Raw genomic sequence first — 14,086 nt, forward strand, 5'->3', positions numbered from 1 at the left:
TGAAACGAATCGTCAAATATGGAAAAACATATAAAAGCAGTCGTCCTCATAAGTTTGTGAGGGGATGTTGAAGAAGCTGAGACATTAAACTCTGGTTATCTCAGCTGAGATATTGAACTCTGGTTATCCAGCTTGCTCACAATAATACAATAATACAATAATACAGTGACGGATCCACAGATTGGTAAAGATACTTTTTTGTTATCCCCGTTTAAGCACAACAGTAGTTTAGAAATCAACGCATAAGATTTTACTGTTGAAATTCTTTTTAGAAATAATAAAGATTACCATCCAATGGGCTCCAACGATACGACGGCACAGTCTTCGTCGCGGCAAAGGGAAATACGCAATGAATACAGAAGAGGCCTTTCTGTAATTAAATTCCTCTATCACTCATCCATACTTATCTCACCGGATAGACCTCTTTCTGAAGGCGCCAGGAACAGGGTTATAAGTGCCTTGCAGGCGATAAAAATCAGAAATGTGCATGGAAAAAGAGATAAAAAGTTCACTTTTCATGGCCTCACATCAGATATGACTTAAGATTTCCTATTGTTCGTCGAAGATGGAGATGAACAGTTTGAGTTAGAATACGAGAAACTGCCATATCTGGACTTGGGTACGAGCGCAGATGGTAAGCCCATTTATCTTCCCATCGAATGGTGTGTAATTTACGGCAAGGATAACAAAAGTAATCAAAGACTCCGACGTCTTGTTTCCCATGAAACTCCTCCTGACCTGAATTATCCTGAAATTACGAATCTTGTTTCTGAAACTCCACGGGAGCAACCTGACCTGAATTATAATGAGCTGCTTAAAATAAAATGGCAACTCGTATTGCTTGGTCAAAATGATTTCATGGCAACTGTTGTCGAGTTCTCGGAGTCTATAGAAATTAAATGCGGAGAACCCATTTATGAAATTGACATAGAAATTAGTAATGCCCAAGAGCTGAAAGAAAAATTAGACACTGTAATGGAAGGCACAAAGATTCTCCTGTGCCTCATGGAGAAGCAGGACAAGCCATTTGAAAGGGCTCTGAAGCGAGAGGCCGAATTGGAGAAAGGAATCCTAACGCAATTGTGTAAACTCGAAGATGTCGAGCATTACTACGATCTGTATCACAAACACAACAATTATGAGGATTTAGTTGAATTGGCAGGTTCATGGTATGTGACGAATTTAGCACAGGAGATGATTGCAAAAACAGGGGAATACAAAGATAAACCTCTTCTTCCTCACACTGCATTTCCCCCGCGATTTAAGTTGAAGAAGCCTAATTGTGTCGTAATGTATTTGGGATGTAAAGTGATCAACTACTCTTTTGCTCATCTAACTGTTATGGTTGCAAATATTAGCAGATCAGATCGTTCTACTTCTGATTACGTGGCCAGAGTTGCCCTCGGCGATCATATGCAAAGCCTTCCGGCCCCTTTTGGTGAGCTGCTTCAAAAATACCGTGACGAAAACCCGACAGATTTGCCTGATAGGATCATTTTCTTCAGAGAAGGCTTTGTTGGAAACGGAGTTGAAGAGATGTTGCGAAAAGAAGTCGATGCTCTGAGAGAAAAACTTGATTCTCTCAGAGAAAATGTCGATCCTCTCGGGGAAGAACCCGATTCTCCGAAACCTTTAACAATATATTCTCCCATCACTTTCATTGTTCGTGACAGAAAGATTGGCGCTCGCTCTGTGAATGCAGGTGATGGGAAAGCATTTTACAGCATTTTCTCAGATGAGAGTGCGATTTGTTGCTCTAAATTTGAGACGTTAATGAGGAATCTTTCGTATTCGAGGAGATACCCGAAGCCCCTTCCGGTATATTACGCAAATCGTGCGGCCCGTTTGGCAAAGGTGTATTTGGAAGGAGAGATGAATCCCGATCCGAATAAAATGGATAAAATTGCGAAGACCATAGACAGGTCCCTGTACGTCCGTGAAGACTGTTAGAGTGCGGAGCATCAAAATCGAGTGGCAGAGCAGCAACAGGATGAAGAGATGCAGGAATAACCAGTTTTGCCTTTTCAGATAATGTTTCAGCTAATGATATGTTTGTTTGATTTTCCTTACTAGTTTCAAAGTGAAACTGGATAAAGAATTCCATTCTATAATATTCATTTTGTTATTGTGTGCTACTCCATTTCTGCAATTTATAGGGGTTTATTCAATTCCTCGATGGATAAAAAGCTATTATTATGTATGATCTCAATATATAATTATGATTACTATTAATGATTGATAATATTTTCAGATGATTCGTTTTAATACTTCTAAGCACACAATTTTGAATTGTTTAACATACAAATAAAAAAGTTAGAATAAAGCTAGGCTAAATTGACTTAGAAACATATTAAATTGAAATTTACAGGTAAGCAGGTCAAGGTTGTTAGGACAAGTTTTATCTAGGTCAAGATCATGAATGTAGTCATGACATAAAATAGAGAGGGTAAGAGAAAAAAAATTGAACGTGATAGAGCAACAAATATTTTTTCTTATGAGTGTCAAATCAAACCAAGTCTCATGATAGGAATTTGTATTTATTATATCTTTGCAAAATGACATGAAAAAAATAGAAAAAGTATCAAAGGTATGGAATTTTACCTCTACTAATATCAGAGCCTTAGATACTATATGTAAAGTTTATATATTCATACATAAATGATTATATTTTGATCACCAAAGACAAACTAGATTTTATTATCTATTACAAATAGGTCAGCTACCATAGGCTCTTGAAACCTACAAACTTGCTAATTATGCTAAGAGACGTTATCTACAGTAATAAACATGGATGAATTCAATATGTACAATTTGCATCAATGAAGCTCACCCCAAATGGTTCTACTTCTTTGCATGCGAATTGATTTGCAACAACGTGGAGAACAAAAGTGCAATTGTTGTGAGTGGCATACTCAAAGGTCCTCCATGAAAGGAAAAGAGATATTCATTATAGAAATCAAAATATCAACCAACTCTTCCATTAAAACCTGATGCTTCTTCTAGGTTGAGCTTCACTTGGTATTTTCTCTATTTATTTAAAAAATATTAAATTAATACCTTGACTAAAAGGATGTTGGACTTTTTGGACCTCAAGGACTTCAATATTTTTTTCTATTTGAGATTTCTTCATCCATCCCTTGATATATGTGGACTTCAAAAAAGTGTTTTCCTCGCTAGCTTGATACTTAAGACATGTTTAGGATGAAGCATTTTGTTAATTATGAAGTGTGAAAAAACTAAAATGTAGAATAAAAAGTAAATGGAAGGCATACAACCAAAGACAGACACCAAATTTATAGTGGTTTTTCATAAAGGCTACATCCACTTTTAAAGCGAGGAAAGAATTTTTCAATAACAATATAGAAAGTTTACACCAAATAAATAAAAATGATTATCTTATCGAGAATGTTAATGGAAAAGAGACAATTTAAAGGAAATAAAAAATGCTTGCTAGAATTCATATATGCAACAATATCCCACTTGAATTCAAATAACTACTACAAAGTATTAGAGACTTTCCCCTGCTTTTCTCTTAATATCACATGTTGACAATGCTAAGAGAAGCTCAACAAAACTCCAACTTCTCCTTGAGAACAATATTTGTTTATGCTTCAATTGGATTCAACTTAGTATCAATCTTCTCTGCTTGCAACTTGCCCTCTTCAAGCACACTCTATATGAAATGAAACCACACCTCAATGTGTTTTGCACAATTGTGAAATCTAGCATTCTTTTCTAAGTAAATAGCATTGCCATTATTGCAAAATAAATTTGAACCATGTTATTTGCAGTTTAATGCATGAAACAATCATTGAAATCATATCATCTTTTTTTCTATATCAGTGAGAGCAATGTATTTATCCTTAGGTGCAGAGAGTGTAGCTACTTATTGCAATCTAGAAACCCAACTGATCGCTACCTCAATAAATGTAAATGCATAACCTATAGTTGATCTTTTCTTGTCTAAATCACTATCCATATCAGAGGTAATTAAACCTTGCAATGAATCATCTTTCGCACCAAAACATAAAACATAATCAAAAGTATCTTTCAGATATTATAATATCCACGTGGTTGTATAAAAATGTAATTTACTTGGATTACTCATAAATCTACTCACTGCTCCCACTACATGAGTAGTGTCCAGGTGATTGCATACCATTGCATACACAAGACTCCCAATTGTGGATGCATATGGAATAACTTTCATTTCTTCTTGTTCCTAACTATGTTTCTCTAGACACATAGTAGAAGATGAATTAAAATGATCACCTAATGGTAAGTCAACAACCTTGGCATTTGTCATAAAAACCTATCCAAGACCTTGTTAACATATTTCTCTTTTGACAATCTGATTTCCTTCTTCCATCTATCTTGAATTACGGTCATACTAAATATCCTCCTTGTTTCTCCTAAGTCCTTCATTACAACCCTTTGATCTAAGTGTTGCTTCATGTGACAATTACTAGCATGTCATCAAGGTAGAGAAATAATAGAACAAACTCACCATTAGCTAGTTTCTTGTAGTGAACACACAAATCAAACTCATAGCATGTGAAATGATGCTCAACCATGAAGCTATCATAGTTGAGGTACCACTACCTTGGGGCTTGCTTAAACCCATACAAAATTTGCTTCAACCTTCAATATAAATGTTCATAGCCCTATTTTAAAAACCTTTGGGCCGCTCCATAGACAACTCCTCATTTGTTACCATGAAGAAAGGCAATTTTGACATCAAGTTGCTCAAGCTCTAGATTATAAATTCCTACCAATACCAAAACTACTCCAATGGTTGTCATCTTTACAACTAGTAAAAAAATCTCATTAAAATCTACAATCTTTACCCCATTCAATTGATCATATCCTTTCACAACCAATCTTTCCTAGTAGTGTTTCTCTCCTCCATCTTCCTATTTTAACTTCTACACCCATTAATTCTTTAGGGCTCTAAAATTTGATGGAAGATTCACCAAATCCCAAGTATGGTTTTCCATTAAAAAGTCCATTTCCTCATGCATCAAGCCTCCATCCACTTATCACTATTTGAATCTTTGTAAGCAACCTTAAATATTGCAGGCTTTACTTCATCAAAAAGTAACAACTCATAAAAATCATATTTTAATCGAGGTCTTCTCTATTGGGTGGACCTCCTTAGCTTAGGAACTTGGTTTTGTATATTACCTTGTATTGAGTGCGCATTTGATATTTGCATATTATAATGGACAAAAGACTCTGTTGTAACCATTCCAACGTTTTTAACATTATTATTAATATTTTTCAAACCAAATTTACTATTGCTCTATACAATATTATGACTTTTGATCCCCAATATTTGATTGGAAACTATCAATAAGTCTTGTATTCCCTGTATCATAGTTGTCAAAGGTTATGACAATGCACATAAAGGAGGTTTCATTTGGTTATGAATTGGTATTGCATAAGAAAAATGATGCCTTACCTTAACATTTTCTAATATTTCCTACATATTAATATTAGTAAAGATAGTATTCCCTACATGTGTATTGATATTTTTCATCCTATTATGCAAATTGTATGGTGAATATGAGGTATAATGATTCCTCACTTGCATGGTACTAGTGTTTTCTCTAGACTGATGAATTGAGAATTTTTTTTTAGGAGTGTTGTAAATCATGTGAGAATACAAGAGGATCCATGGGAAAATGAAGAGAGCTAGATGTAGTATGTAATAAAATTTGACCATCACATTGAGATAAAACAAAGATAGAAGGGGGCTATGTGGAATCCACCTCCCTTTAATTACTCAAAATTTTTGCAACATTGGAACATTGGCATCAAGTTGTGTTGGCATTATTGGATGAATTGATTATGTGTTGCATTGATGTTTTATCATTGATGTCAACACTAGCTATTATGGTTGGTTACCGGTAGATAGGTTTTGGTTACTGGTAGAAGATCTAGTGTTACCTGCAGAAGAGACTATCTGTTGGACACTTTCAGCATGTTTGGATCTATGGAATGTGATTGGTTACATGTGGTACATTCTTTTGGAGCATGTCTTCATCAGATGGTATTGACTTGGTAATAAGATGCTATCATACACTCTGGTAAACCCTTATCGACACTAGTTTAAGGCTTTATCGGTAGAGCTCTCATCGAGGAATCTTGACAAGATGCATAATTGGTGTTGGTGTAACTTCTACATGGATTTCAGGGTGTTGAAGATGTTCTTTGATCATGCTTCAATTGCTTGAAGACATTGCTTTGGCATGGTGGACCCAGAATAGGTTTGGTACCTATGTATGTTATGGACCTGTATCATGCTAACGTGTACTCTACACTCTACCGGGATGTTTTAGGATTATTTATAGATTTGTTATTGTTGTTTTAGTCTTAAGCCGACATGGTATGTCATTGTAATATGGGTTTATGTAATGATCTTATTGTAATATATTTTAGGTGGCCGACCTAATTGGTTTAGGCTTTAGGGTTTGTATAAAATGATGTAAGATGTCATTGTAGACCATGACATGGGAATGGAATAAGCATTCCTGGTTTTGAAATACAATATCATATGCGAAGGAGACTTGGTCGATCATAGGTGATCAAATTGGGATTAAGGAAGAGGTCAAAGGCCTCTGGTATTGAGCTTAACCGAGACTGTAATCAGGCATGGTAGATGCTATTTTTGGTAATTCACTCTATTGGATTGTTGTCCATTTATCTTGAGATGGTTGAAGCCTCTCTATAGTCAGTGAGACTCTTTTTTAATGAGCGGTATGCTCTAGGAAGTGTTCCTTCCTGCATGTGCAGGCCCCTCATTGTATCACATACTTTCTGTAGAAGTATCGTCTAACTATGGGTAGGCTTCCCACCATGGTTTTTCCCTTTCCAGGTTTTCCTTGTACAAATCATGGTGTTATGTGGTATGGTTGCTTTACATTGATTATTTGTTTAATTATTAAGTTGTATTGTTTACCGGTGTTTGTTTATGCTCTATCAGTACTTAATTTGTTTAAGGTTTATTAAGTGGATTAAATGTTATAATCTGTTAACAACTGATTCATGCCCCCCTCTCAGTTGTTCACCGGTTATCCTAACAATCGGTATGAGAGCTTTGGTCCTCTTTTGCAGAATCTTAACCACTTGAGGTAGATCCTATGGAAACTAACACATCTAATCCACCAGCAACTATTTTCAGAAGAGAAATCCCTAAGCTTGACGGAACAAATTATGGGATATGGAAAATTCAAATAGAGAATCATCTTAGATGTCTTGAAAAAAATATTTGGGAGATCAATGAGAAAGGATACACACCTTATGATCTGACATTTGGCAATCCTACTCCTATAGACTTGGATAATAATATTGAAAATGATTGCAGAGCTAGACAAGCCCTCTTCTATGCACTTGTTGATCAGCAGATCATGGGATTGACTAATAACTCATCGGTAAAGCTTATGTGGGACAAATTGCAAACAGTAAATGAAGGTGATCTTACTATCAAAATTGCCAAACTTGATGGCTAACGGGTAAGATATGGAAACTTAAAGATAGAAGATAATGAAAGAATTGTTGTGTTTATGGAAAGAGTAAATGAGATTGTTATGGGAATTCAATGTTGTGGAGGTTTTCTGAGTGAAGATGAAATAATTTCCAAAGTCTTGAGAGCCCTTCCATCAGCTTACAAGATGAAGGCAACTGCAATTAATGAGTTGACAACAATGGCAAACTCTTCAGTTAACAAAGACATTCTGATTGGGAAATTATCTGCTTTTGAGCTTGAAGAATTTGGATCTTCTAGAGATGTAAAGTCTGAACCTTATTTTCATGCATCATAATCATCATCTACCAGAAAATGTGATTGGAAATTCTTATATGCAAAAGAATTGGAATACATGAGGAAAGAAGATGAAGAATTTGAGTAACTTGAAACCTTATTTTCTAGAAGAGTACCTAAAGGTCCGTTAGGAAGTAAGTATGAAGGAAAAGAACCTTTTAAATTTTTTTCATGTAATAAGATTGGTCATTTTGCATCTAGATGTCCTGAAAGGAATGCAAGGTTTGAGGAAAGAGTTAATAAATCATTTAAGCCTAAACAGAACATATATAGATTCAAGAAAAGTAAACAATGATACATAGTGGATGAGGAAGGAGTAACTGATGACTCTGGAGATGAACTGACACAAGACCCTGCTATTGGATCCAACAATGGAAAGGAGTGGGTGTTCTATACTTTAAAGGAAGATGAATCAGAACTGGCTATCATAAATGAAGAAAAGGCCCTAGCAACAAAAGTTGAAGATAAGGATGAATGGGTAATTAATAGTGGATGCTCACATCATATGACTGGAGATAAAGGGAAATTTATGTCCCTACAAGAACACAATGGAAGTCAAGTCAGATTTGGAGATGACAAAGCATGTATGATCAGAGGTAGAGGTGTTATTTCTTTGGATGGTAATCATAACATTGATAATGTCTATTATGTAGAAGGTTTAAAGCATTATCTTTTGAATGTTGGTCAATTGGTGGACAAGGGTTTCCAATGTCAGTTTAAAGATAGAAAATGCAAAATCATTAACAAGACTGGTTTGGAGATTGCAACCAATATTCAGACTAGAGGTAATATCTTTCACTTGAACACTTGTAATAAGACATGTTTGATTGCTCATATTGATGAGAGTTGGTTATGGCATAAGAGGTTGTGTCATGTTAATTTTGATTGTATTATTAAGATTAGTTCAAGTGAGACAGTTAGAGATATAACAAAGATTATGAAGCCTCATAATCTAGTATGTAAAGAATGTGAAATGGGAAAGAATATTAGTTCTTTTAAGAGCATACATGATAAATATAATGATGTACTTGTTGGCATTATGGATGAATTGATTATTTGTTGCATCGATGTTTTCTCATTGATGTCAACAATAGCTGATATGGTTGGTTTTCGACAGACAAGTTTTGGTTATCAGTAGAAGATCTAATGTTATCGGCAGAAGAGACTATCTATTTGGATTAGTGAAGTATATTTAATTTCATGTGTTATATTCTCCATGAGGATGTTTTGGTTAGTTGGTATTGGCTTGGTAATCAGATTATATCATACACTCTGTTAACCCCTTACCGACACTAGTATAAGGCTTTACCGACAGAGCTTTGATTAAGGAATCATGACAGGATGCATAGTTGGTGTTGCTGCTACTTCTTCATGGATTTCAGGATGTTGAAGATATTCTTTGATCATGCTTCAAATGCTTGAAGACATTTCTTTGGCATGGTGGACCTAGAATCGGTCTGGTAACTATCTATGTTATGGACCGGTATCATGCTAACATGTTCTCTACACGTTACCAGGATGTTTCAAGATGATTTATAGATTTGTTATTATTATTTTGGTCTTAAGACGACATGGCATATCATTGTAATATGGAATAATGTAATAATCTTATTGTAATATCTTTTAGGTGGGTGACCTAATTGGTTTTGGCCTTAGGGTTTGTATATATAAGAGGCAGAAACTCTTTGTAAAGTATCATGGTTATTTGGAAAGGTCATTTTAAAGGAATATAATGTGTGAATATTGTAATATCATTCAGGCAGAGGAGTTGGTCGATCATTGATGATCGAATTTGATTCACAAGAGGATTTAGTCCTCTGGCACTAAGCTTAACCGGGACTGTAATTAGGCATGGTAGATGCTATTTCTAGCAATTCACTTCATTGGAATTTTTTTCATTTATCTTGAGATGATTGTAGCCTCTCTGTAGTCAGTGAGACTCTTTTGTAATGAGCAGTACACTGTAGGCAGTGTGCCTTCTTGCAAGTGCAGGCCTCTCATTGTAACACATACTTTCTGCAGAAGTATCATCTGATTGTGCGTAGGGTTCTCACCATGATTTTTCCCTTTTCAAGTTCTCCATGTAAAAATCATGGTGTTATATGGTATGGTTGCTTTGCATTGATTATTTGGTTAATTGTTAAGTTGTATTGTTTACCAGTATCTTTCCATACCAACATCTATATGTGCTTTACCGATACTTGATTTGTTTAAGGTTGTAATGTGGATTAAAAGTTATAATCTATTAACAACTGATTCACCCCTTCCCTTCTCAGTTGTTCACCAATTATCCTAACAATTGGTATTAGAGCTTTGGTCCTCTTTTGTAGAAGCTTAACCGGTTGAGGTAGATCCTATCGAAACTAATCCATCGAAAACTATTTTTAGAAGAGAAATCCCTAAGCTTGATGGAACAAATTATGGGATATGGAAAATTTGAATGGAGACTCATCTTAGATGTCTTGGCAAAGATATTTGGGAGATCACTGAGAAAGGATACACACATTAAGATCGAGTATCAGGCAATCATGCTCCTATAGACTTGGATACGAATATTGAAAATGATTGCAGAGCTTGAGAAGCCCTCTTGTGTGCACTTACCAATCAACAAGTTATGGGATTGACTGACAAATAATCAGCTAAGTTTATATGGGAAAAATTGAAAACTTTGAATGAAGGTGATCCTACTGTCAAAATTGCTAAACTTGATGGTTACCAGGTAAGATATGAAAACTTGAAAATGGAAGATAATGAAAGAATTTTTGTGTTTATGGAAAGAGTAAATGAGATTTTTATGCGAATTTAATGTTGTGGAGGATTTCTAAGTGAAGATGAAATAGTTTCCAAAGTCTTGAGAGCCCTTCCATTGGCTTACAAGATGAAGGCAAATACTATTAATGAGCTAAGAAAAATGGCAAACACCTCAGTCAATAGAGACATTCTGATTGGGAAATTATCTGCTTTTGAGCTTGAAGAATTTGGATCTTCTGGGGCTGTAAAATCTGAAACTTCTTTTCATGCATCATCATCAACATCTACCGACAAAAGTGATTGGAAATCCCTATATGAAAAAGAATTGGAAGACACAAGGAAAGATGATGAAGTACTTGAGCAACTTGAAGCCTTATTTGCTAGAAGAATACCTATAGGAGCATCTGGAAGTAAGTATGAATGAAAAATACCTTTTGAATTTTTTGCATGTAATAAGATTGGCCATTTTGCATCTAGATGTCCTGAAAGGAATGTAAGGTTTGAGGAAAGAGTTAAGAAATCTTATAAGCCTAACCAGAACAGATATAGATTCAGGAAGAGTAAACAATGCTACATAGCAAAAGAGGAAGGAGTAACTAATGACTCTGGAGATGAACTAGCAGAAGACTCTACTTGTGGACCTAGAAATGGAAATGAATGGGTGTTCTATGCTTTGAAGGAAGATGAACTAGATCTGGCTATCAAGAATGAAGAAAAATCTTTGACAACAAAAGTTGAAGATAAGGATGAATGGGTAATTGATACTAGATGCTCACATCATATGACTGAAGATAAAGGGAAATTTTTGTCCCTGCAAGAATACAATGGTGGTCAAGTCAGATTTGGAGATGACAAGGTATTTATGATCAAAGCTAGAGGTATTATTTCTTTGGATGGAAAGCATAACACTGATAATGTCTATTATGTAGAAGGTTTAAGACATAATCTTTTGAGTATTGGTCAATTGGTTGATAGGGATTTTCAACTTCAGTTTAAAGATAGAAAATGCAAAATCATTAACAAGACTAGTTTGGAGATTGCAACTGGTATTCAGATAGGAAGTAATATCTTTCACTTGAACACTGGTAATAAGACACGTTTGATTGATCATATTGATGAGAGTTGGCTATAGCATAAGAGGTTTTGTCATGTTAATTTTGATTGTATTGTTAAGATTAGTTCAACTAAGGCAGTTAGAGATATACTTAAGATTATCAAGCCTCATAATCTAGTATGTAGGGAATGTCAATTGGGTAAGAAAGTCAGAAGTTATTTTAAGAGAATACATGATAAATCTAATTATGTACTTAATTTGATACATGCTAACTTATGTGGTCCAACAAGGACTAGAAGCTTTAAAGGTGATAGGTATTTCATGTTAATTATTGATGACTATTCTAGAATGACGTGGGTGACTTTTCTAAGGGAGAAGTCTGATGCTTTTGAGAAATTCAAGATCTTTAAAGCGAAGGTTGAAACTAAAACTGGATTGAAAATCAAATGTCTAAGATTAGATCATGGCAGTGAGTTCACTTCTCATGAATTTAACAGTTATTGAGACAAATGGAATCAGGAGACAACTATCTGCACCTAGGACTCCTCAGCAAAATGGAGTAGTTGAAAGAAAGAATGGAACCATTTTGGATGTAGCTAGACCTATGATGATGGAAGCCAAATTACCTCATATTTAGTGGAAAGAAGCAGTGAGTACAACAGTCTACACATTCAATAGAGTTCACATCAAAGGTGAAACCGGTAATACCCCTTATGAACTATGGTTTGGGCATACACCTACTGTTAAGTATTTCAGAATTTTTGGGAGTAAATGATATATCAGAACGAATGATTCAATTGGAAACTTTGATCCTAGATATGATGAAGGGATATTTATTAGTTATTCAATTCAGAGAAAAGCATATAGATGTTATAACAAAAGATTGCAAAAAATTGTGGAGAGTGCTAATGTGAAAGTGGATGAACAGTACAAAAATCATTCTATATCATATGACAGGGAACTAACAGTGGAAATGATCATAACTAAACTAACAATGCCTCAACCTGTATAGGAAGTTGAGACAGTTACACCATCACAATTAGAAAATTCAACTATGACCGATGATTAGAGCAGTGAACCTAAAGTTATAAAGAAACCTAGGTATGTAAGATTAAATCATTCTGAAGATCAAATTATTGGAGATAGAAATAAGGGAGTTATGACTAGAATAAAATTGGCAAATGAAGAGGTATGTCTTATTTATCAAGTTGAATCGGCAACTGTTATTGAAGATTGTAAGGACAAACATTGATTAAAGGCTATGGAAGATGAATTAGATCAAATAGAGAAGTATGAAACTTGGTCTTTAGTTTCCTGACATAAAAATAATAATTTTATTGGAACTAAATGGGTTTTTAGGAATAAACTAAATGAGCATGGTCAAGTTATAAGGAACAAGACTAGATTGGTTTGTAAAGGATATTCTCAAATGGAAGGAATTGTTTATGGGGAGAAATTTGCACCTATAGCTAGAATTGAAGCTATTAGACTATTTCTTGCATATGCAACTTATAAGAACTATAAGGTTTATCAAATGGATGTTAAATGTGCATTTCTGAATGGTGAGCTTGTGGAAGAAGTTTACATTGAGCAACCTGATGGGTTTCCACTTACAGATAATAAAGATATGGTTTGTAGATTGAAGAAAGCTTTATATGGATTGAAACAGGCTCTTAGAGCTTGGTATGCAAGGTTGGATAAATATCTTTTGAAGCTTGGTTTTACTAAAGGAGGTGCTGATATTAATCTATATTATAAAATCACTGATAATGATATTTTGATTATTGAATTTTTTGTTGATGATATCATTTTTGGAGGAGAAGATAAATTGTGCATGGAATTTGCTAACAACATGAAGAATGAATTTGAAATGTCCATGATTGGTGAGATGAAATTTTTCTTAGGTTTGCAGATTACTCAAACTAACAAAGGCATTTTTATCTGTCAAACTAAGTATCTGAGGGAATTGTTGAAAAATTTTGGTATGAAGAATTGCAAACTGGTAAGTACTCCTATGGCTACAAGTGAAAAATTACCTATCAAGGATACTTCTAAACTGGTAAATCCGACAATGTATAAGTCTATGATTGGTGGTCTGTTATATCTAACTCAGACTAGACCTGATATTATGAATGCACTAATTATCGTTTCAAGATATCAAAGCAATCCTACAAAAAATCATGAATGTGTAGTAAAGAGGATATTCTAGTATTTGCAAGGAATAATAGAATATGGTTTATGGTATTCTAGAAATGATGATTTCACTTTATGTGCATATACTAACTCAAATTAGGCAGGTGATACTAATGACAAGAAGAGCACTTCTGGTGGAGCTTTCTTTCTTGGAAAGAAATTGGTTTCATGGATCAACAAAAATCAGTCATGCATTTCTTTAACTACTGCAGAAGCTGAGTATGTTGTACAAGCAACTAATTGCACTCAAATCTTGTAGATGAAGC

General features: G+C 34.7%; 1 protein-coding gene across 1 annotated transcript; it reads left to right on the top strand.

Moving 5' to 3' along the window:
- Nucleotides 1–294: 294 nt before the first annotated feature.
- LOC131048364 (protein argonaute 7-like) lies at nt 295–1,950 on the top strand. Its single transcript, XM_059210274.1, has 2 exons — nt 295–372; nt 580–1,950. The coding sequence occupies exons 1-2, from the start codon at nt 295–297 to the stop codon at nt 1,948–1,950; spliced, it is 1,449 nt and encodes a 482-aa protein (XP_059066257.1).
- The last annotated feature ends 12,136 nt before the right edge of the window (nt 1,951–14,086 follow it).

Source organism: Cryptomeria japonica, chromosome 8, assembly GCF_030272615.1.
Source record: "Cryptomeria japonica chromosome 8, Sugi_1.0, whole genome shotgun sequence".
NCBI lineage: Eukaryota > Viridiplantae > Streptophyta > Pinopsida > Cupressales > Cupressaceae > Cryptomeria > Cryptomeria japonica.

Bases quoted from the DNA above. Each gene is read 5' to 3' on its own strand.
- LOC131048364 (XM_059210274.1), top strand. From the start codon at position 295: ATGGGCTCCAACGATACGACGGCACAGTCTTCGTCGCGGCAAAGGGAA. The intron at 373-579 runs GTAATTAAATTC...GGAGATGAACAG, and splicing joins AATACAGAAGAGGCCTTTCT to TTTGAGTTAGAATACGAGAA.